The sequence below is a fragment of the Oncorhynchus kisutch genome, linkage group LG16 (genome assembly GCF_002021735.2).
Source record: "Oncorhynchus kisutch isolate 150728-3 linkage group LG16, Okis_V2, whole genome shotgun sequence".
NCBI lineage: Eukaryota > Metazoa > Chordata > Actinopteri > Salmoniformes > Salmonidae > Oncorhynchus > Oncorhynchus kisutch.
In genome coordinates, this window is record NC_034189.2 from 27025688 (window position 1) to 27050147 (window position 24460).

Below are 24460 nucleotides of genomic sequence, written 5' to 3' on the forward strand. Positions count from 1 at the left end.
CCAGGCCAGGAAGACAACAATGTCAAGACAAAATAGATTTATGAGCCTTGTTCAAATTGGTTCCGTTATTTGGAGTGTTGTGCATCCTTCCAACACCAGAGTTCTTGGTTTGGTTCCCGCATGGCATGGGCCACATATACTGAATCTAGGTAAGTGTATACAAAAGTGTTACTTCCTTGAGATAAATGCTTTGGCAATGGAACAGAGAGAAATGTGCTTTGTGTGAATACTATGACAAACTGTTCTGTGAAGGCCGGGTATAACCACCATTCAATACTATGTGCTTCTTGCAAATATGGTCAATCATTAATCCCTTACCTAGAATTTAACGCAAATAGATTGTCTTTCAATGGATTGACTTTCAACGAGTAGCACAGTTGTGTCAAGAGGTTCTTTTGGGCCTGAAGGTTTCGCCTGTTGAATAGATGGCACAGGGTTCAAGGTTTTGGCTCATGTTTAAAGAGGTTCAAGGGACCAGGACTCATGACCAGAGAGTACATACCAGCGGGGGCACGTCGGTTGTAAGGCCACTCTCGTAACAAAACTCACCTGACTATCTCCATCTGTTCCTCTGTCTGACTCACTCCCTGTCTGTATCTAAATACAGATACTATCAGATTCCTAAGAATCTGCTCAATATACACTGAACAAAAATATAAACGCATGTAAAGTGTTTGTCCCATGTGTCATGAGTTGAAATAAAAGATCCCAGAAATGTTCTATACACACAAAAAGCTTATTCCTCTCAAATGGTGTGCACAAATTTGTTTAAATCCCTGTTACTGAGCATACCTCCGTTGCCAAGATAATCTATCCACCTGAGAGGTGTGGCATATCAAGAAGCTGATTAAACAGCATGACCATTATACAGGTGCACCTTGTGCTGGGGACAATAAAAGGCCACTGTAAAATGTGATTTTTTTTCACATAACACAATGCCACAGATGTCTCAACTTTTGAGGGAGCGTGCAATAGATGCTGACTGCAGGAATGTCCACCAGAGCTGTTGCCAGAGAATTTAATGTTAATTTCTCTACCATTAGCCATCTCCAATGCTGTTTTAGAGAATTTGGTAGTACTTCCAACCGGCCTCACAACTGCAGACCACGTGTATTGCATCGTGTGGGCGAGCGGTTTGCTGATATCAATGTTGTGAACAGAGTGCCCATGGTGGCGGTGGGGTTATGGTATGGGCAGACATAAGCTACGGACAACGAACACAATTGTATTTTAGTTTTTGCAGTTTGAATGCACATAAATACCGTGACGAGATCCTGAGGAACATTTTGAGGAGCATTTTTTATAAGGTATCTTTGACCAACAGATGCATATCTGTATTCCCAATCATGTGAAATCCATAGATTAGGGCCTAATTAATTTATTTCAATTGACAGATTTCCTCATATGAACTGTAACTCGGTAAAATCTTTGAAATTGTTCCATGTGGCGTTTATGTTTTTGTTCAGTATAAATTTGTTAACTTGTCAGATGAGGAGTTGAATGATACTGCTGTCTACACAAAATGCAATATATACAGCATGAAACTGATTCTACATTTGATATAATATACTGTTGATATATGTACCTATATATTTTATGTGTAATAGCTGATACACAGTACCCAAGCTAGCACATAAAGTTCTCAGAACCATATGTTTCTTAGAGATTGGTAAGAGCGTGGTTGTTCTATGGTTATTTTGCAAACAACCATCCCACAACTTTCTAGGAATGGTGCAGGATAATTGCTTGCTTTGGAACATTCTTAGCACATTTAAAAAATATTATTTTATTTTACATTTCATTACTTTAACAGAACGTTTGATTAAAAGTTCAAACATGGTTACATTTCATTTCAATTTTGGCAACGGTCTAGGAGCTTTCTCCAACTGGTTTGACATTGGGAATGCTGTCAAATTGTTTCAAGAACGTTAAGAAACAACGTTCTTCTGTGGGAATTTCAGTACTTCAGCAAAACATTTCCCACAGGTTTCCTCGTGGTTCCATTTAAAGTCATGTTCTCAAATTGTTCCGAGAATGTCAAGATATTTTTCAATAAAAACTACAAGAACAAGGCCTGTGGTCTAGGGCACTGCATCGCAGTGCTAGCTGTGCCACCAGAGACTCTGGGTTAGAGCCCAGGCCCTGTCGCAGCCGGCCATGACCGGGAGGTCCATGGGACGACGCACAATTGGCCTAGCGTCGTCCAGGTTAGGGAGGGTTTGGCCGGTAGGGATATCCTTGTCTCGTCGCGCACTAGCGACTCTTGTGGCGGGCTGAGGCGCAATGCACGCTAACCAGGTTTCCAGGTGCACGGTGTTTCCTCCGACACATTGGTGTGGCTGGCTTCCGGGTTGGATGCATGCTGTGTTTGGGTTGTGTTTCGGAGGACGCATGGCTTTCGACCTTCGTCTCTCCCGAGCCCGTACGGAAGTTGTAGCGATGAGACAAGATAGTAACTACTAACAATTGGATACCACGAAATTGGGGAGAAAAGGGGGTCAAATAAAACAAATTAAAAACTACAAGAACACTTCAGTAATATTCAGAGAACGCTCTGAGAATGTTATTTAAAAACGTACATTCCATTCTCAGCATGAACAAAACTCTCTCTATCCTCTATCTTGTTAAGTGTGCTCTGTTGTGTTGTCCACGCTCATTAATTGGCCACTCCTGATCTTAATGAGCGCTTGTCCTGGCTGTTTCACATCCGGCTGTGATTGGGAGTCCCATAGGGTGGCACACAATTGGCCCAGCATAGTCTGGGTTTGGCTGGGGTAGGCCGTCATTGTAAATAAGAATATTGTCTTAACTGACTTGCCTAGTTAAATAAAGGTTAAATTAAAAAATTAAAATAAATGTTTTCCTTTGAAATGGTCTCTGTTTTAATAGACTAAAATGAACAGTTTTGAAAGCCTAAAAAAACATGGCATGCTAGCCCCATCGTGGTAGCATGGGTACCAGTTTCTTTAGCTAATCCACTCACTGTACTCCATGCCATGTGGCAAAGAGACTGGCCTTTCTGCTATCTTCAAATATGAACATTCTATCATTAATGAGATCAAGGAGAACAGAGGATTTGATGCTGATTCGATCACCCTCACATCAATCTTCCAATCACAACGATTATGCAAATATTCAAAGACCTATCACTTTTTACCGCCACAAAACACGTTGGTATCTGGTTGCTAAGCAACCGTTTTTTGTTTGTTGCTAGCTCAAGTCTAAATTCAGAAGTAAAAGTAAAAAGTAAATACAGTAATTCCAACCACAAAACATCTTAGATTTGATTTTATGCCTCGAAATAGAACCTGCTTAACAGCTAAATGTTTGTTTTTGACTTTATTATAAATTCTAATTGTATTTTCCAGGTACCACATGTTGTAATGGAAAATATTATTTCCAACAACCAATGAGCAAGTTCGTTGTAAATCCAGTGTATATTGAATGTTGTAGACTGCCAAAGGCCAGTCTCTTTGGCAATGACAAGGAGTGGAATGTTAGCTAAAGAGACTGTTATTCAGACTACCATCCTGGTGACTCAGTGGACTCATTCCATGGCTAGAGAACATTAGATTACAGGTTTGAATCTCACTTATACTGTGCCGCAATAAAAAATATATGTGTTTGCATGATAAATGCCTAAGGAAATATATTTACGTGTTCTATTTCAATACCCCAAATAAGCTAGTAGTGTTATTAAAAGTCTTATTGAAACATTCAGTAAAAGTTTTAAGGAAGTTATTTAAAAAAAACTCCAAATAACCTATCATTTTGTTCTTAGAGCATTAATAAAACCTACAGGAAAACTTTCAAGGAACCAGAGTAAAACATTCTCAGAACCTCACTGCTACCTAAAAAGAAATGTTCCCAGAACAGGATACATTTTCACTTCTGTTCTCAGAATGTTTGAAAAAAATCAGTTTTACCGGGCAGGAAAAAAAACAATGTGAAACCAAAAACATACGTTCTCACAACTTCCAGGAAACAAAATCTGCTAGCTGGGTATGTTTCAATATATTTGATGTAAACTCAGAAAAAAAAGAAATGTCCTCTCACTGTCAACTGTGTTTATTTTCAGCAAACTTAACATGTTTAAATATTTGTAAGAACATAACATAACAAGATTCAAAATCTGAGACATAAACTGAACAAGTTCCACAGACATGTGACTAACAGAAATGTTATAATATGTCCCTGAACAAAGGGGTGGGGGTCAAAATCAAAGTAACAGTCAGTATCTGGTGTGGCCACCAGCTGCATTAAGTACTGCAGGGCATCTCCGCCTCCTGGACTGCACCAGATTTGCCAGTTCTTGCTGTGAGATGTTACCCCACTCTTCCACCAAGGCACCTGCAAGTTCCCAGACATTTCTGCGGGGAATGGCCCTAGCCCTCACCCTCCGATCCAACAGGACCCTGACGTGCTCAATGGGATTGAGATACGGGCTCTTCGCTGGCCATGGCAGAACACTGACATACCTGTCTTGCAGGAAATCAGGCACAGAACGAGCAGTACGACTGGTGGCATTGTCATGCTGGAGGGTCATGTCAGGATGAGCCTGCAGGAAGGGTACCACATGAGGGAGGAGGATGTCTTCCCTGTAACGCACAGCATTTTGATTGCCTGCAATGATAACAAGCTCAGTTCGATGATGCTGTGACACACCGCCCCAGACCATGACGGACACTCCACCTCCAAATCGATCCTGCTCCAGAGTACAGGCCTCGTTGTAACGCTCATTCCTTCAACGATAGGTGAGACAAAACCGTGACTCGCCAGTGAAGAGCACTTTTTGCCAGTCGACAGGACTGGCAAAAAGCGGGTTTGTGTCCAGCAACGGTGGGTTTGTGCCCGTAGGCGACGTTGTTGCCGGTAATATCTGGTGAGGACCTGCCTTGCAACAGGCCTACAAGCCCTCAGTCCAGCCTCTCTCAGCCTATTGCGGACAATCTGAGCACTGATGGAGGGATTGTATGTTCCTGGTGTAACTCTGGCAGTGTAACTCTGCAGTCCTCATGCCTCCTTGCAGCATGCCTAAGGCACGTTCACGCAGATGAGCACAGACCATGGGCATCTTTCTTTTGGTGTTTTTCAGAGTCCGTAGAAAGGCCTCTTAAGTGTCCTAAGTTTTCATAACTGTGACCTTAATTGCCTACCGTCTGTAAGCTGTTAGTGTCTTAACGACCGTTCCACAGGTCCATGTTCAGTAATTGTTTATGATTCATTGAACAACCATGGGAAACAGTATTTAAACCCTTTACAATGAAGATCTGTGAAGTTATTTGGATTTTTACGAATTATCTTTGAAAGACAGGGTCCTGAAAAAGAGACATTTCTTTTTTTTCTGAGGTTATGATTGCTGATGTATGTTCCAATATATTTGATGTATGTTAGCTGATATATCGTAATATTTTTTTATTTCTGTTACATCAAATATATTCGAACATATATTAGCTATTTTAGCTGATATATGTTCTAATATATTTGGTGTATGTTAGCTGATATATGATCTGCTATATTTGATCTATTAGTAATTACCTGATACTGTATATGTTCTGATATATGCCATGACCACCAAACCACAACTAAAGCCCCCTTATGAGAAGAGGGCTTTACGACAGTGAATCTAAGAGATTGTCTAGATTGCAGCGAGAGCATCTAACTATATATTGTTCAGGGAGGCTGTACGTGCACTATGGTGTGTTTCTCTCTGAACGCGACACCGCCCGCCCTTGTCTGAGTCACAGCGTGAAGCCTCAACAAACCTTTTGAGTGTCGTCCTTAAAAAAAAGCCCAAAATAGCCCCTCTTTCCCATGACACCAGATTCGTTGCCTTAAACCCCTCTGCCTCCAATTTCACCCTTGGCTGTTAAGGATATCTGAGATGTGGGGTGGTTGAAGTGCAGGAATGGGGGTAGATAGATGTGTGAACTGTGCTAGGCTTGCGGATGGGTGAGGAGGGCGAGGGGGTATTTTTTGGCAACGCTGTGTGTTTCCTCATGCGGCTCGTGTTGACATTACTCGGATGCTCCCCTGGCCACTCTCTCTTATGCTCTTTCCCTCTCTTGTCTCCAATATATTTCTTCCTCCTGCTCTCTTTATCCATCTCCTATTCTGTAATAGTTCATCCATCCTCACAGTCTCTCTATTCCCCCTATCTCCCTCTCTCTTCTATATCCCTACATGTCTTCTTTCCTCTATCCTGACATTTCGTTTTGTTTGAATCCTTAATTGATTGCACTGACATTAATATGTTGCTTTTAAAGCCTATAGACTCTACTTCATTGTGAACGGGACAAACCTGTTCCTGAGAAAAAAGACAACAATAGCCTGTTTCCGAAAAGGTCATATTAATCATTTATTCAAGCGCTATTCATTACATAAAGAATATGTATAAAGCAACACAAAAAAGACAAGCAATTTAGAAATTCATGAGATGGTAGATCATGAGAGGGTTGGAAAGTTCATGGCTTGAGTGATCATTGGAGGGAGGTGGTCAAATGAGATGAACGATAAAAATTAAAAATTAAATCTCCCTCTACTTTCTCCACAGCCTTAGCATTACAACACTTTCTGCACTACTCTGACCACTTCAACCTGCCTCTCTCGCACCGGACACTTCCGATCCCCAGCGGCATGGTCACCCGGCATGGTTAACACACACAACCTTATCCACTGAAACTACACAATCTTCTGTCCCTTGCCTTCCTGCACACTTCCCACATCTTGAAATCTCCTTCCTACACACTGACATGACCATAAACATGGCACCTTAGTCAACACAGTGGATTCAGCACAAAAGCTCTAACAGGATAACTGATATATCCTAACATAACTTTAATTAATCAGTTGGATGGGCGTTTGATTTCTATAGGCGGCAAGTTTTTTTCTCACGGGACCTCTTGTTGCAGCAAACCGCTCGCCCACAGGACGCCAGGCACGCTATCTGCCATCTGCATGAGTACAGTTGAAACCGGGATTGACTTTTCCAGCATGCCACTGGCCATCGAAAGTGAGTATTTGCCCACTGATGTCAGTTACGACACTGAACTACAGTCAGGTCAAAACCCTGGTGAGGACAACAAGCACACAGTGCATTCGGAAAGTATTCAGACCCCTTGACTTTTTCCACATTTTGTAACTTTACAGACTTATTCTAAAATGGATTACATGACAAAGCAAAAACTGTTTTTTTAAATATATATTTTTTATTGAAAATAAAAACCGGAAATATCACATTTCAAATCAAATGTTATTTATCACATGCTCCGAATACAATACCTTACTGTTAAATGGTTTCTTGCAAGCCCTTAACTCTTTCTTGAACTGCATTGTTGGTTAAGAAAATATTTACTAAATAAACTAAAGTAAAAATGGTCAAATAAAAATAAAAAGTAACACAATAACAGAAAATTCACACCATGCAATAATCTGAGTACAGCACTCAGGCACCAAAACAAGCCATACAGATACCCGTCATGTTGTGGAGTCAACCGAAGTCAGAAATAGCATTATAAATATTAACTTACCTTTGATGATCTTCATCAGACTGCACTCCAAGGAATCCCAGTTCCATAATTCCTTTGTCTTTAGAAATGAAAAGGAACGCAGCTAGCTCTCACGGCTGCGTGCATGACTTAGCTCATGGCATTCTGCCAGACCCCTTGGTCAAACAGCTCTTATTCGCTCCCCCTTCACAGTAGAAGCCTGAAACAAGGTTCTAAAGACTGTTGACATCTAGTGGAAGCTTTAGGAAGTGCAAATGGACCAAATGTACACTGTATCTTGGATAGGCAAAGAGTTGAAAACCTACAAACCTCAGATTTCCCACTTCCTTGTGGGATTTCTTCTCAGGTTTTTGCCTGCCATATGAGTTCTATTATACTCACAGATATCATTCAAACAGTTTTAGAAACTTTGGAGTGTTTTCTATCCATATCTACTAATAATATGCATATCTTAGCTTCTGGGCCTGAGTAGCAGGTAGTTTACTCTGGGCACCTTATTCATCCAAGCTACTCAATACTGCCCCCCATCCATAAGAAGTTAATGGGGGCTGTTCGGCCCGCCTTTTCCTGTAGTCCACGATCACCTCGTTTGTCTTGCTCACATTGAGGGAGAGGTTGTTGTCCTGGCACCACACTGCCAGGTCTCTGACCTCCTCCCTATAGGCTGTCTCATTGTTGTCGCTGATCAGGCCTACCTCTGTGTCATCAGAAAACTTAATGATGGTGTTGGAGTCGTGTTTGGCCACGCAGTCATGGGTGAACAGAAAGTACAGGAGGGGACTAAGCACGCACCCCTGAGGGGCTCCAGTGTTGAGAATCAGCGTGCCAGATGTGTTGTTGCCTTCCCTTACCATCTTGGGGAGGCCCATCAGGAAGCCCAGGATCCAATTGCAGAGAGAGGTGTTTAGTCCCAGGGTCCTTAGCTTAGTGATGAGCTTTGTGGACACTATGATGTTGAACCCTGAGCTGTAGTCAATGAACACCATTCTCACATAGGTGTTCCTTTTGTCCAGGTCGGAAAGGGCAGAGTTCAGTGCGATTGAGATTGGATCTGTTGGAGCGGTATGCGAATTGGAGTAGGTCTAGGGTTTCCGGGATGATGGTGTTTATGTGAGCCATGACCAGCCTTTCAAAGCACTTTATGACTACTGGGGTGGTAATCATTTCGGCAGGTTACCTTCGCTTCCTTGGGCACAGGGTCTGCTTGAAAAAAGTAGGTATTACAGACTCGGTCAGGGAAAGGTTGAAAATGTCAGTGAAAACACTTTCCAGTTGGACCGCGCATGCATTGAGTACATGTCCTGGTAATCCGTCTGGCCCTGCGGCTTTGTGAATGTTGACCTGTTTAAAGGTCCGATACGGCTGGTGCTCTCATGCATGCGTCAGTGTTGCTTGCTTCGAAGCGACCATAAAAGGCCTTTAGCTCGTCTGGTAGGCTCACGTCACTGGGCAGCTCACAGCTGGGTTTCCCTTTGTAGTCTGTAATAGTTTTCAAGCCCTGCCACATCCGACGAGTGTCAGAGCTGATGTAGTAGGATTCAATCTTAGTCCTGTATTGACGCTTTGCCTGTTTGATGGTTCATTTGAGAGCGTAACGGTATTTCTTATAAGCGTCCAGATTAGTGTTCCGCTCCTTGAAAGCGGCAGCTCTAGCTTTTAGCTCGGTTCACTGTAATCCATGGCTTCTGGTTGAGATATGTATGTATGGTCACTGTGAGGACAACGTAGTCGATACACTTATTGATAAAGCCGGCGACTGAGGTGGTATACTCCTCAATGCCATTGGATGAATCCCGGAACAAATTCCAGTCTGTGCTAGCAAAACAGTCCAGTAGCGTAGCATGCGTGTCATCTGACCACTTCCGTATTGAGCAAGTCACTGGTACTTCCGGCTTTAGTTTTTGCTTGTACACAGGAATCAGGAGGATAGAATTATGGTCAGATTTTCCAAATGGATCGCGAGGGAGAGCTTTGTTTGTGTCTCTCTGTGTGGAGTAAAGATGGTATAGAGGTTTTTTCCCCCTTTAGTTGCACATGTGACATGCTGGTCGAAATTTGGTAAAAAGGATTTAAGTTTGCTTGCATTAAGGTCCCCGGCCACTAGGAGCGCCGCTACTAGATGTGCATTTTCTTGTTTGCTTATGGCATTATACAGCTCGTTGAGTGTGGTCTTAGTGCCAGCATTGGTTTGAGGTGGTAAATAGACTGTTTTGAATAATATAGATGAGAACTCTCTTGGTAGATAGTGTGGTCTACAGCTTATCATGAGGTACTCTACGTCAGACGAGCAATACCTCGAGACTTCTATAAAATGAGAAATTGCGCCCCTCGTCTTACCAGACATAGCTTCTCTGTCCTGCCAATGCACGGAATACCCAGCCAGCTCTATAGTATCCGTTCAGCCACGACTCAATGAAACATAAGATATTATAGTTTTTAATGTCCCGTTGGTAGGTTAGTCTTAATCGTAGATCATCCATTCTATTTTCCAGTGATTGCACGCTGGCCAATAGTACTCAGACCCTTTACGCAGTACTTTGTTGAAGCACCTTTGGCAGTGATTACAACCTAGAGTCTTCTTGGGTATGAATTTGGGGAGTTTCACCCATTCTTCTCAGCAGATTCTTCTCAAGCTCTGTCAGATTGGATGGGGAGCGTCGCTGCACAGCTATTTTCAGGTCTCTCCAGAGATGTTCGATCGGTTCAAGTCGGGGCTCTGTCTGGGCCACACAAGGACATTCAGAGACTTCTCTCGAAGGCACTCCTGCATTGACTTGGCTGTGTGCTTAGGGTCACTGTCCTGTTGGAAGGTGAACCTTCGCCCTAGTCTGAGGTCCTGACGGCTCTGGACGAGGTTTTCATCAAGGATCTCTCCGCACTTTGCTCCGATCATCTTTCCCTCAATCCTGACTAGTCTCCCAGTCACTGCAGCTGAAAAACATACCCACAGCACAACCATGCTTCACCTTAGTGATGGTGCCAGGTATCCTCCAGACATGACGCTTAGCATTCAGGCCAAAAAGTTAAATCTTAGTTTCATCAGACCAAAGAATCTTGTTTCTCATGGTCTGAGTCCTTTAGGTGCCTTTTGGCAAAATCCAAGTGGGCTGTCATGTGCCTTTTACTGAGGGGTGGCTTCCATCTGGCCACTCTACCATAAAGGCGTGATTGAGATGCTCTCCCATCTCCACAGAGGAACTCTAGAGCTCCGTCAGAGTGACCATTGGGTTCTTGGTACGTTTTTGTACACATACAAAGCTGTTAATTTGAGTCTAATAAAACAGAGACCATTTGATAGGAAACAAGCACAAATTAAGATCAGGTGTTGCCAATTAGTGGGTGCAGCCAACACAGCTGAACATACTTAACGTTCTTGGAACAATTTGAGAACATGACTTTAAATAGAACTATGAGGAAACTTGTAGAAAATGTTAGGCTGAAGTACTGAAATTCCCACAGAAGAACGTTGTTTCTTAACGCCTTCTGAACTATTTTAAAACATTCCCAATATCAAACCAGTTGGAGAAGATTCCAAGAACATTAGCAAAATTGAAATTAAATATAACCATGTTTGAACTTTAAGGAATGTAAGGAATGTAAGGAAGAAGAAAGGCGGGGGTGTATGTTTCATGATTAACTACTCGTGGTGTGATTGTGATAACATACAGAAACTCAAGTCCTTTTGTTCACCCGACCTAGAATACCTCACAATCAAATGCCAACTGTTTTACCTCCCAAGAGAATTCTCTTTGGTTATAGTCACAGCGTGCATATTCCTCCTCAAGCCAATACCACAACGGCCCTCAAAGAACTACACTGAAATTTATGCAAACTGGAAACCACATACCCTGAGGCCGCATTTATTGTAGCTGGGGATTTTAACAAAGCTAATTTGAGGAAAAGGCTACCGAAGATCTATCAACATATTGATGGTAGTACTCGCGCTGGAAAAACATTGGACCACTGCTACTAAACTTTTTTTTCGAAATGCCTACATTTGCCCTCCCTTCGGCAAATCTGATCACGACTCCATTTTGCTCCTCCTTTCCTATAGACAGATTCTCAAACAGGAAGTACCTGTGCAAAGTCTATTCAATGCTGGTCTGACCAATCGGACCAATCCATGCTTCAAGATTGTTTTGATCACTGGGATTGGGATATGGTCCGGGTAGCCTCTGAGAATAACATTGACAAATACACAGACACGGTGACTGAGTTAATCAGGAAGTGTATAGGAGTTGTTGTACCCACTGTGACTTAAAACCTACCCAAACCAGAAACCGTGGATAGATGGCAGCATTCACGCAAAAACTGAAAGCGCGAACCACAGCATTTAACCATGGTGACTGGGAATATGACAGTCAAACAGACAAAACGTCAGTAGTCGCATTTCAACGGCTCAGACACAAGACGTATGTGGCAGGGTCTACAGACAATCACGGACTACAGAGAGAAAACCAGCCACTTTGCGGATACCGACGTCTTGCTTCCGGACAAGCTAAACATCTTCTTTGCCCACTTAGAGGATAACATAGTGCCACCAACGTGGCCCACTACCAAGGACTGTGATTTCTCCTTCTCGGGAGTCGTCTTGAGTAAGACGTTAAAGCTTGTTAACCCTCGCAAGGCTGCTAGCCCAGACGGCATCGCTAGCTGCGTCCTCAGACAATGCGCAGACCAGCTGGCTGGAGTGTTTACAGACATATTCAATCTCTCCCTATCCCAGTCTGCTGTCCCCACTTGCTTCAAATCAAATCAAATTGTATTTGTATTTGTCACATACATATGGTTAGCAGATGTTAGTGCGAGTGTAGCGAAATGCTTGTGCTTCTAGTTCCGACAATGCAGTAATAACCAACAAGTAATCTAGCTAACAATTCCAAAACTACTACCTTATAGACACAAGTGTAAGGGGATAAAGAATATGTACATAAAGATATATGAATGAGTGATGGTACAGAGCGGCATAGGAAAGATACAGTAGATGGTATTGAGTGCAGTATATACATATGAGATGAGTATGTAAACAAAGTGGCATAGTTAAAGTGGCTAGTGATACATGTATTACATAAGGATGCAGTAGATGATATAGAGTACAGTATATACGTATACATATGAGATGAGTAATGTAGGGTATGTAAACATTATATTAGGTAGCATTGTTTAAAGTGGCTAGTGATATATTTTACATCAATTCCCATCAATTCCCATTATTAAAGTGGCTGGAGTTGAGTCAGTGTGTTGGCAGCATCCACTCAATGTTAGTGGTGGCTGTTTAACAGTCTGATGGCCTTGAGATAGAAGCTGTTTTTCAGTCTCTCGGTCCCAGCTTTGATGCACCTGTACTGACCTCGCCTTCTGGATGATAGCGGGGTGAACAGGCAGTGGCTCGGGTGGTTGCTGTCCATGATGATCTTTATGGCCTTCCTGTGACATCGGGTGGTGTAGGTGTTCTGGAGGGCAGGTAGTTTGCCCCCGGTGATGCGTTGTGCAGACCTCACTACCCTCTGGAGAGCCTTACGGTTGTGGGCGGAGCAGTTGCCGTACCAGGCGGTGATACAGCCCGACAGGATGCTCTCGATTGTGCATCTGTAGAAGTTTGTGAGTGCTTTTGGTGACAAGCCAAATTTCTTCAGCCTCCTGAGGTTGAAGAGGCGCTGCTGCGCCTTCTTCACGATGCTGTCTGTGTGGGTGGACCAATTCAGTTTGTCTGTGATGTGTACGCCGAGGAACTTAAAACTTACTACCCTCTCCACTACTGTTGCATCGATGTGGATAGGGGAGTGTTCCCTCTGCTGTTTCCTGAAGTCCACAATCATCTCCTTAGTTTTGTTGACGTTGAGTGTGAGGTTATTTTCCTGACACCACACTCCGAGGGCCCTCACCTCCTCCCTGTAGGCCGTTTCGTCGTTGTTGGTAATCAAGCCTACCACTGTTGTGTCGTCCGCAAACTTGATGATTGAGTTGGAGGCGTGCGTGGCCACGCAGTCGTGGGTGAACAGGGAGTACAGGAGAGGGCTGATCCTCAGTGTTGAGGATCAGCGGGGTGGAGATGTTGTTGCCTACCCTCACCACCTGGGGGCGGCCCGTCAGGAAGTCCAGTACCCAGTTGCACAGGGCGGGGTCGAGACCCAGGGTCTCAAGCTTGATGACGAGCTTGGAGGGCACTATGGTATTAAATGCCGAGCTGTAGTCGATGAACAGCATTCTCACATAGGTATTCCTCTTGTCCAGATGGGTTAGGGCAGTGTGCAGTGTGGTTGAGATTGCATCGTCTGTGGACCTATTTGGGCGGTAAGCAAATTGGAGTGGGTCTAGGGTGTCCACCATTGTTCCTGTACCCAAGAAAGCAAAGGTAACTGAACTAAATTACTATTGCCCCGTAACACTCACTTCTGTCATCATGAAGTGCTGTGAGAGGCTAGTTACGGATCATATCACCTCTACCTTACCTGACACCCTAGACTCACTTCAATTTGCTTACCGACCTAATAGATCCACAGACGATGCAATCACCATCGCACTGCGCTATTCCATCTGGACAAGAGGAATACCTATGTAAGAATGCTGTTCATTGACTATAGCTCAGCATTCAACACGATAATATCCTCCAAACTCATCATTAAGCTCGGGGCCCTGGGTCTGAACCCCGCTCTGTGATGGGCCACCCCCAGGTGGCGAAGGTAGGAAAGAACACCTCCACTTCACTGATCCTCAACACAGGGGCCCCACAAGGGTGTGTGCTCAGCCCACTCCTGTACTCCCTGTTCACCCATGACTGCGTGGCCACGCATGCCTCCACCTCAATCATCAAGTTTGCAGACGACACAACAGAGGGTTTCAGACATAAGGAAGTGGATGGCTGCAAACTTTCTACTTTTAAACCCGGACAAAACAGAGATGCTTGTAGGTCCCAAGAAACAAAGAGATCTTCTGTTGAATCTGACAATTAATCTTAATGGTTGTACAGTCGTCTCAAATAAAACTGTGAAGGACCTCGGCATTACTCTGGACCCTGATCTCTCTTTTGAAGAACATATCAAGACCATTTCAAGGACAGCTTTTTTCCATCTACGTAACATTGCAAAAATCAGAAACTTTCTGTCCAAAAATGATGCAGAAACATTAATCCATGCTTTTGTCACTTCTAGGTTAGACTACTGCAATGCTCTACTTTCCGGCTACCCGGATAAAGCACTAAATAAACTTCAGTTGGTGCTAAATACGGCTGCTAGAATCCTGACTAGAACCCAAAAATTTGATCATATTACTCCGGTGCTAGCCTCTCTACACTGGCTTCCTGTCAAAGCAAGGGCTGATTTCAAGGTTTTACTGCTAACCTACAAAGCATTACATGGGCTTGCTCCTACCTATCTCTCTGATTTGGTCCTGCCGTACATACCTACACGTACGCTACGGTCACATGACGCTGGCCTCCTAATTGTCCCTAGAATTTCTAAGCAAACAGCTGGAGGCAGGGCTTTCTCCTATAGAGCTCCATTTTTATGGAACGGTCTGCCTACCTATGTCAGAGACGCAAACTCGGTCTCAACCTTTAAGTCTTTACTGAAGACTCATCTCTTCAGTGGGTCATATGATTGAGTGTAGTCTGGCCCAGGAGTGGGAAGGTGAACGGAAAGGCTCTGGAGCAACGAACCGCCCTTGCTGTCTCTGCCTGGCCGGTTCCCCTCTTTCCACTGGGATTCTCTGCCTCTAACCCTATTACAGGGGCTGAGTCACTGGCTTACTGGGGCTCTCTCATGCCGTCCCTGGAAGGGGTGCGTCACCTGAGTGGGTTGATTCACTGATGTGGTCATCCTGTCTGGGTTGGCGCCCCCCCTTGGGTTGTGCCATGGCGAAGATCTTTGTGGGCTATACTCGGCCCTGTCTCAGGATGGTAAGTTGGTGGTTGAAGATATCCCTCTAGTGGTGTGGGGGCTGTGCTTTGGCAAAGTGGGTGGGGTTATATCCTTCCTGTTTGGCCTTGTCCAGGGGTGTCCTTGGATGGGTCCACAGTGTCTCCTGACCCCTCCTGTCTCAGCCTCCAGTATTTATGCTGCAGTAGTTTATGTGTCGGGGGGCTAGGGTCAGTTTGTTATATCTGGAGTACTTCTCCTGTCCTATTTGGTGTCCTGTGTGAATCTAAGTGTGCGTTCTCTAATTCTCTCCTTCTCTCTCTCGGAGGACCTGAGCCCTAGGACCATGCCCCAGGATTACCTGACATGATGACTCCTTGCTGTCCCCAGTCCACCTGGCCGTGCTGCTGCTCCAGTTTCAACTGTTCTGCCTTCTTATTATTCGAACATGCTGATCATTTATGAACATTTGAACATCTTGGCCATGTTCTGTTATAATCTCCACCCGGCACAGCCAGAAGAGGACTGGCCACCCCACATATGCTCTCTCTAAATCTCTCTTTTTTTCTCTCTCTCGGAGGACCTGAGCCCTAGGACCATGCCCCAGGATTACCTGACATGATGACTCCTTGCTGTCCCCAGTCCATCTGACCGTGCTGCTGCTCCAGTTTCAACTGTTCTGCCTTATTATTATACGACCATGCTGGTCATTTATGAACATTTGAACATCTTGGCCATGTTCTGTTATAATCTCCACCCGGGCATAGCCAGAAGAGGACTGGCCACCCCACAGCCTGGTTCCTCTCTAGGTTTCTTCCTAGGTTTTGGCCTTTCTAGGGAGTTTTTCCTAGCCACCGTGCTTCTACACCTGCATTGCTTGCTGTTTGGGATTTTAGGCTGGGTTTCTGTACAGCACTTTGAGATATCAGCTGATGTACGAAGGGCTATATAAAGCAATTTGATTTGATTTGATTAGTAGGCCTGATTACCAACAATGACGATACAGCCTACAAGGAGGAGGTGAAGGCCCTGGGAGTGTTGTGCCAGGAAAATAACCTCTCACTCAATGTAAACAAAACAAAGCATTAGATTGTGGACTTTAGGAAACAGCAAAGGTAGCATGCCACTATCCACATCGACGGGACCACAGTGGAGAAGGTGAATAGCTTCAAGATCCTCGGCGTAAACCTCACTGACAATCTGAAATGGCTAACCCATACAGACAGCGTGGTGAAGGCGCAACAGCGTCTCTTCAACCTCAGGAGGCTGAAGAAAATTTGCCTTGGCCCATAAAACCCTCACAAACTGTTACAGTTGCACAATTGAGAGCATCCTTTCGGGCTGTATCACCGCCTGATATGGCAACTGCACCGTCCACAACCACAGGGCTCTCCAGAGGGTGGTGCGGTGTGCCCAACGCATCACTGGGGGCAAACTACCTGCCCTTCAGGACACCTACAGCACCCGATATCAGACTGTTCAATCGACATCACTAGTCGACTTCCTCCCGGTTACGCAACCCTTCACCTTAGAGGCTGCTGCCCTATATAAATTACTTGGAATCACTGGCCACTTTTATAATGGAACACTAGTCATTTTAATAATGTTCAAATAACGTTTACATACTGCTTTACTCATCTCATATGTATATACTGTATTCTATTCTACTGTATTTTAGTCAATGCCACTCCGACATTGTTCAATCTAATATTTATATATTTCTTAATTCCATTCTTTAACTTTTAGATGTGTGTGTACTGTTGTGATTGTTAGATACTACTGCGCTATTGGAGCTAGGAACACAAGCATTTTGCCACACCCGCAATAACATGTGCTAAATATGTGTATGTCACCAATAACATTTGATTTGATACCAAACATGCCCCCTGACAACATTCTAATTGGGATTCTATTAGAATTGTACGGTCTTGAATGTACTGTAACTTTTGGTGCCAAAGTGGGCCTGATTTTGCCAGAATCTGTTTATCTATGACACTGGTTAAAGGGAAAACTAGTATGGTGCTGGAGATAATAAATATGAGGTTAAAATGTGGTGGAATTCCCCTTTAATGAAACTGCAAGTTGGTCTTACCTTCTGAGGTGCATTGATGACGCCGATGTTGTATCCAAACTGAAAGGAGCCCAATACAGCAGTGAACACTGAGAGAGCAAGGGTTCCAGTCACTGTCTGTAGTGGACACACACAAGAGGAAGACAACACCTCTGTTATCATGGTGAAATTGTGTGGTTGCTTGCAGAGCCATATATTTAGATTTAAATATGTGTCTCTGGTTGTTCATAAAGGGAAACAAGGACTGTTGGATTTTGCCCATTAGTGAGGGATACAGAGAGTATGGATAACCTAGAAAGGCATGGTTTGTTGCAAAAACAACCTAACCCCCCAGACACACACGCGACAGCCTCTCTAATATCCACTATTTATAACTGTGATACCAATGGGAAAGGATCTTTCTAGCTGTGGCCAGGACTTAACTGTGTATCGTGTGATTGGGTGACTGAACACTGAGTTCCATCCTAGTTCCCGTCTAGGTTGAAGATGACAAAATATATACAGTATATATAAAGTATATTTGCGTTCTATGTTCCCATCAGTCCACAGGCACCTGTTACCATGGTGACTGACAGCTTGGGGCTCTGGGAGAGACTGACCAGGCTTTCCTAGTGCTTAAATCTGTTTACCTTCGACACAGCAAGCTGACTGGCTCTAGCAGCCTTCCCAACATACCACTGAATTCACAATAGTTAAACATGGGCTGTAATGCACAGTTACTTAGTTATTAACTAGATAGGGTTAACAGTTTCCTTCTCCAAAAAGGTTATCAATATGTTATTAATGAAAACATATACATGGTGTTCACTGTTATGTTTTATTTAAACTATACAAGACTGTGCAAAGCATTTCCCCTCTGAGGACATCATTCTATTCTATTCTATGCTATTCTGAAAAATGGTAGAATGGTCCATTAATAAATGTCCAAATGTGTGTGCATATTACATTAGAATCCTACACCTGGTTGAGTTTGTGTCGGAGGTGTGTCTGTCTGTGTTGCTGTGACATGATGACCTTGCAGTGTTGAGTACCCAGATAGGGCGTGTTTTGTCAACATAAAAGCAAAACAAAGGTAAAGTGTGTGCATGTGTTTGTCTAAGCAGTGGCGTAAGGCAACAAAGTAAAAATACTTTGAAGTACTTAAGTTATTTTTTGGGGTATCTGTACTTTACTTCTTATATTTTTGACAACTTTTACTTTTACTCCACTACATTCCTAAAGAAAATATGTACATTTGACTCCCATATAGTTTCCCTGACACCAAAAAGTACTTGTTACATTTCGAATGCTTAGCAGGACAGGAAAATGGTACAATTTACATAACATGTGGCCATCCCTACTGCCTCTGATCTGGTGGACTAACTAAACCCAAATGCTTAGTTTGTAAATTATTTCTGAGTGCGGCTCTTGCTATTCGTAAATAAATAAGTAAATTGTGCTGTCTGGTTTGCTTAATATATTGAATTGATTTATAGCAATTACTTTCACTTTTGATACTGAAGTATATTTTAACAATTCTATTTGCTTTTTGATACTTAAGTACATTTAAAACCAAATACTTTTAGACTTTTATTCAAGTAGTATTTTACTGGGTGACTTTGCACTTTTACTTGAGTAATTTTCTATTTAGGTATCTTTACTTTTACTCATGTATGACAATTGGGTACTTTTTCAGCCACTGTGTGTGTGTGTGTGTGTGTGTGTGTGTTTGTGTGTGTGTGTGTTAGTGTTTCTGTTAAAAAGGCCCTTATAGACCATGATTGACCTGGCAACGAACCAATCGCTGCTCCCATGTGTCCTCTAATTACCTTGCCGGGGCCCGCCTACTGGGCGTGGCTAATCTGATAAAGTGAGGGAAATGGACACATGGGAGCAGAGCTAGCAATAAAGAAGTGTTTGCTGTGTTAAATAGTGTAAATAGCTATATTTGAGAGTTGATAGGAAAGTCTGTTTTGCAGGGATTGATGTTTGTACTCGTTTGTGTGCTAGGCTAATCATTTGTTAACATGTAGCCTAGCCTGCTACATGTTTGTAGCCCACTGCGAATCATAACGATGACTACATGGTAGCTGTTCAGTCTGATGCTATTGTCTCACACTTCGGCCCTTATTGTGCAGATATAGTGCATATTTTACTGGTATAATTCTATGTTACAATGATGGTGCCTGAATCGTATAGCATACCTGGCTAATGCTAGCTTCAGACCCTACCTGGGTCTGTTTACTATGTAACCACAATGTTTGATTCAGGCACTGCAATATGATGCATGTTTTATATTTATAGTGTACAATTGAGAACATTATTTAGTTTAACTTGTGATACAGTAGTGAGTATACATGTATGCCTAATTGCCTTGTCTAGCCTAACTTTTCATGTTTAATTTAGATTTCCATTTCTCTTCCCTCCTAGAAACCACACACCCTGTTGTATAAGTATCCAAAGTGAAATGGAGTGCCTTGTGGTGACAAAAAAAACGTGTCCTGACAGGCGTTTGCTCTGTTGCCCGACATCCCTGTGGTCCTTCACACATCCCTGAATCTAGTGTTTTAGTAGAGGTTGTCCAGACACTTCCTGTTTTTTTTGTGTGCCCGAGAGACCCACATTGTACAACAACAAAAAAAGAACCTAAGGGTCGTGTTCCATTTCACTTCATAGAATGGGCTTTACAACATTTCAACTGTAGCCTGCATATGTAGAACATATTGGGAAATACATATTGGGAAAGAAATGGGCTGATGTTAAGACCTTGTTTTCATCGTCTCCAGTTCTCTGAAGTGCCTTTTCTTGATCTTTTCTATTTTGCCACAAACTATGAGCAGGAAGAAAAATACAAAGATGCTGCAATTCTGATCATATTTTTGAATATATGTACTAGTTTAGTGTTTTTCGTATGAGCTGTGGTATGTAACACAAACCGGTGGAACTGGGTCACCTACCAACCCATATTCATCTCAGGCCTGACCTGTAAGCAGGTATCTCCTGGTCAAGGTCACTATAGGACAAATAAGGGCTCACATTGTTTTGACAATCTCCCTGAAAGTAGAATGTTTGTTAGAGCCATATATTTAGAGGGTCTGGACTACTTTTAGAATGTGAAAGTCTAATTTGAGACATTCAGTTACATAATAGCGTTATTTACATATTCCCCATGTAACGTTATAGGGGTTCTAAATGTAAATGCTCATAATGCCGATTCTGATGGATGAATAGCAATTGCTATAATTATTCTAAAATCACGTTTCATTCGCGGAAATTAGTTTAAATTTTTAATATTCCATATTTCACTGACAGTTGTCTGTGTTCTGATATCACATCTCCACATTCCACAGCTGCAAAGTGGTATTAGGCTAAAGTTGGTCACCATTTTCGCAGATGACAAATGTTTCAAAGGCGTTCATATGAACCAGTCATTTCGTCAGGTGTGGAAGAGTCATCCCTCACCTGAGATAAGAAAGTGAAAGGGGATGAGAACGAAGAGATAAAGAGGCAACTTTTAGCTGGGTGGAGAGATCAATTAGCCTATTGTAAACGTTATTAATGGATCTCTAAAACGTGGATTACAAAATGTAAACAATGTATGTATTTAATGGATATTTAGACTTTTATAGACTTTTTTATAAACAAAATATACATTTTCATTCACACATGCAGAGACATGGGTTAGGCTACTGAAAATCGGTCTCAATAGGCTATAACCTATGCGTAAATTCTACTCCATGCATCAGAGGCTACTCATTGTTAGTGAGCATGAAAACATTTCATATTTTCTTATAAAAACGAGTAATGTTGACAATACCTCCACTCCAAGTTGCTGAAACCCAGGCGGCATGGCTTTGACCGCGTGAGACACCAATTACAGTCCGTGACAGTTGTCCCGCTCCCCCACGCACACTCCCAACTGGACACGACGTGAAAACCCTCACTTGGAATATGGACAATAAGCCTGGCACTTGTATTAAATGTTGACCGGTAAAGTCAAATCCAAGGCTAGAATTGAAACACAAGTGAAAAAGCGACAAGGTTGCAACAGTTCAAACGTTTTAACTCTGAGTCTCCTCGCTTTGAAGTTCGTGGCGAGTCCGGGTCTACCTTGGATAGAATGACATTGGCGCACACCTCTCTTGGTATTTTCTAAATGAGAGAGGGAGGGTGTGAGGGGTGACTGGAGGGAGTTTCAGCCGTCACAGAGGTCGTCTTTTGCGGCAAGATGAAAGCAGGAGCTGTATTGACCTTATTCACCATTGGCTGAAGTCAAGAGGAGTGTTATCTCTACACAGAACGGCAAATGTGATTCCTACTAGGTTTGCACTTTCAGATTCCATAAGTCGCCTTTTAAATATTGGACATATGTAAGTATGTGAAAAAGCACCAATCATGTGATGAATCATGCAATTGTTAAAAGCACTATAAAAAGTGCAGTAGGCTAGTTGGCTAGTTGGTCTAATTTTGAAGTATTCCCTAACTTATGTGACGTTTTGCACTACCAAGAAGAATGGTTACAATTGGATGAAATGCAATTGAAGAGAACATTTCATTTTTTTTATTAGATTGATACCTGGCAGAAAAATGTGAATCTATGAAGAAGGGACTGTCCAGATTTGTTGGCCACTGCGCTGCAGGGAATTACCTGCAAAGGTTGAACGCCTGGCATTTTGGAGACAATATGGAACTCAAGCCAATGTCCATCACCACCTATCTGGACTTATAACTCAACACTTCTTCTGGACAGCTCGGGGCTTGTCTGCATTGGACTGGCTCCCATTGTCTGTCTTTTCTGCGGTCCTAAATTCTTTTGCTATTTTAGAACACATGCCAAAGGGGTCATGCTCCCCACCAGTACACTGCAGCGAGCTCACCCCATCCACTACAACCCCACCCCCCAAAATATGAATTCCCAAGGCAACAGGTGGGCCCTAAATTGGGAACATACCACTTGGGGACATACCACTTGGGGACAGCAAGCAGGTGTGGATTAGGAGGTGTGTCTCAGAAGGGGTGGTGAGGGGCAAGGTAGGACCTGCCAAAAACACAATGGAAAAATGTCTGGTCTAGACACAATCCAACTTGCGCTCTCCCTCACTCCCTGTGAACACACCCCCAACTCACACCACTCTCTCTTCCTCCTCACCCCTCCCCTCCTATTGCCTCTATTCATCCCTCCCTCTCTCCCTTTATCTACTCTGATCTAAGGCACAGATTGAGAAAGAGGGGCCGAACCTGACACCACCTTCCAAAGCCAGGGCACCAGGCCAGTGAGTCATGTGTATGGCCCACACTAAATGAGGAAGAAACTCTATACCAGGAGAACAGTGGCCCAAGGACTCCAAACCACTAGACCACATAGCATGAGGGTATTAGGCATCCATGGACAGACACGCTGATGTATAATACCTGTTAAAACCAACCGAACTAGCCCAAACAAAGAGAAACTCTAGTTGTGAGTGTCAAAGATATATAGGGGGATGATGCACACACATCAGTGCTTAATTTGTAAATCAGGTGGTGCCGGAACAAAAAGTGTGCAGGAGAGGGGGGTGACCTGGGGCTCTCGGAGGTGCTGGAAAATCACCTTCATAATAAAGCATTGCATGCATTGCATATCATCGCATTAGTGTAGTGGTCTAGACTAGTGTCGTAACTTTACTTTCATTAATCTCATGACTGTTATTTATCTAATCAACGAACTATGTTTAATTGTTACCCGATTAAATGAATCATGTGACAATTAACTCATTAGGATCTGGGGCACCACGAGAGCGGTTCTTTAAAGAGTTATCATCTTCCGAATGAAACTCTAAAAGGTCTTTACCAATTATATCCATAAACTCTTATTAATCATAACCCCGTATCATATTGTCATTCTGAACAGTCGTAACCTCCTGCATCTGCAAAAAACCCAGCCTTGCATTTGATTCAATTTCACACACATTGGTTTCATTATTTATTTACTCGCTAACTAAATGGTAACACAGGAATACTTAATACGTTAGAAACAGGTCCCTAGCGGACTGACACAATATGGCGGCTTGTTACAAAAGACATAGATAGGGCGAGAGACAGAGACACTTAATGTTGGTACATTTTAGAAACGACTCTCATAGTAATCATACACTTGCACACAAACCGCCGCCCATTTGGAGTAAGAAATCATGAATTTATGTCTTGGTTCTTTGTGTATTTCTGTCGGAACATGTCCTTCTTGGAAAGGGGGTTGGGCCTTTTTGCGGCACGCTTGTAAGGCTCCGATTGTCCAAAAGGGGTCCCCACCCATCTCAAACTGTTGCTCTCCTCTGCAGTCGCCCGGCATCCGGTGACCCGCTGTGTAGTCCCGAAAAGAACAACAGAGCTCACTCTGCTTCCACTCGCTCTGGAAGATAATTCTATGAAGATAGGCTAGCCAGCCGTGTCGATGGTTCTCAGTGGGGCGATGAGAGTAGCGCATTACGGTGATTTGAGAAGAGTAGTAGAATGGTCCCACTTAAATGAGCTTTTCTAGATAAATCGGCCATACCAGTGATTGTCTGGGATGTGACGCGTTTTTTTTTTTGCGATTTTGGACTTCAAACCACTTTGAACGTGAGCTGCAGCTCAACACCTTTCTGGTCTGATATGTTAATTCTTAACCCATCGTTTTATACAGTTTGTTCAAAAGGGGCGGTTGGTGAGGCTGACAAGCTCTCTGACCTCACTCAAGGGGGCGGTGACTACTTACTTGTACAAAGTTATAGGAACAATTTCCTCATCGTTTCTAAGATCCCACCCCTCTCAAAATAACAACCAAACCACATTAGTGGTCTTTGGGTCTCCCTCTGACCATTCCCCACATTGTCTGTTAGAAATATTTTTTCCAGTATTTGCTTTAGAACGTGTTACGAGTTTCGGCGGAAACATGTCTGTGAAACAAAAGCACATTCCTGTGTGAATTTAGAAAGGGAGATATCTGAATGTTCTTGTCCTTGATTTGCAACAGGGTGTGAACTGTCAACCCACCGCCAGTTCCCTCCTCCCCCCTATGTGGGTGAGAG

General features: G+C 43.2%; 1 protein-coding gene across 1 annotated transcript in view; it reads right to left on the bottom strand.

Annotated features, from left to right (window-relative positions):
• LOC109906567 (solute carrier family 2, facilitated glucose transporter member 4) overlaps positions 1 to 21566 on the bottom strand; it is a 34389-nt gene extending 12823 nt beyond the window's left edge. Inside the window, exons 1-2 of the mRNA XM_020504319.2 lie at positions 21232 to 21566; positions 17457 to 17552 (exon numbers count right to left, since the gene is read on the bottom strand). Coding sequence (XP_020359908.1) covers positions 17457 to 17552; positions 21232 to 21264 — 129 coding nt within the window. The 5' untranslated portion in view covers positions 21265 to 21566. The remainder of the gene's footprint in view (positions 1 to 17456; positions 17553 to 21231) is intronic.
• Between the last annotated feature and the right edge of the window lie 2894 nt (positions 21567 to 24460).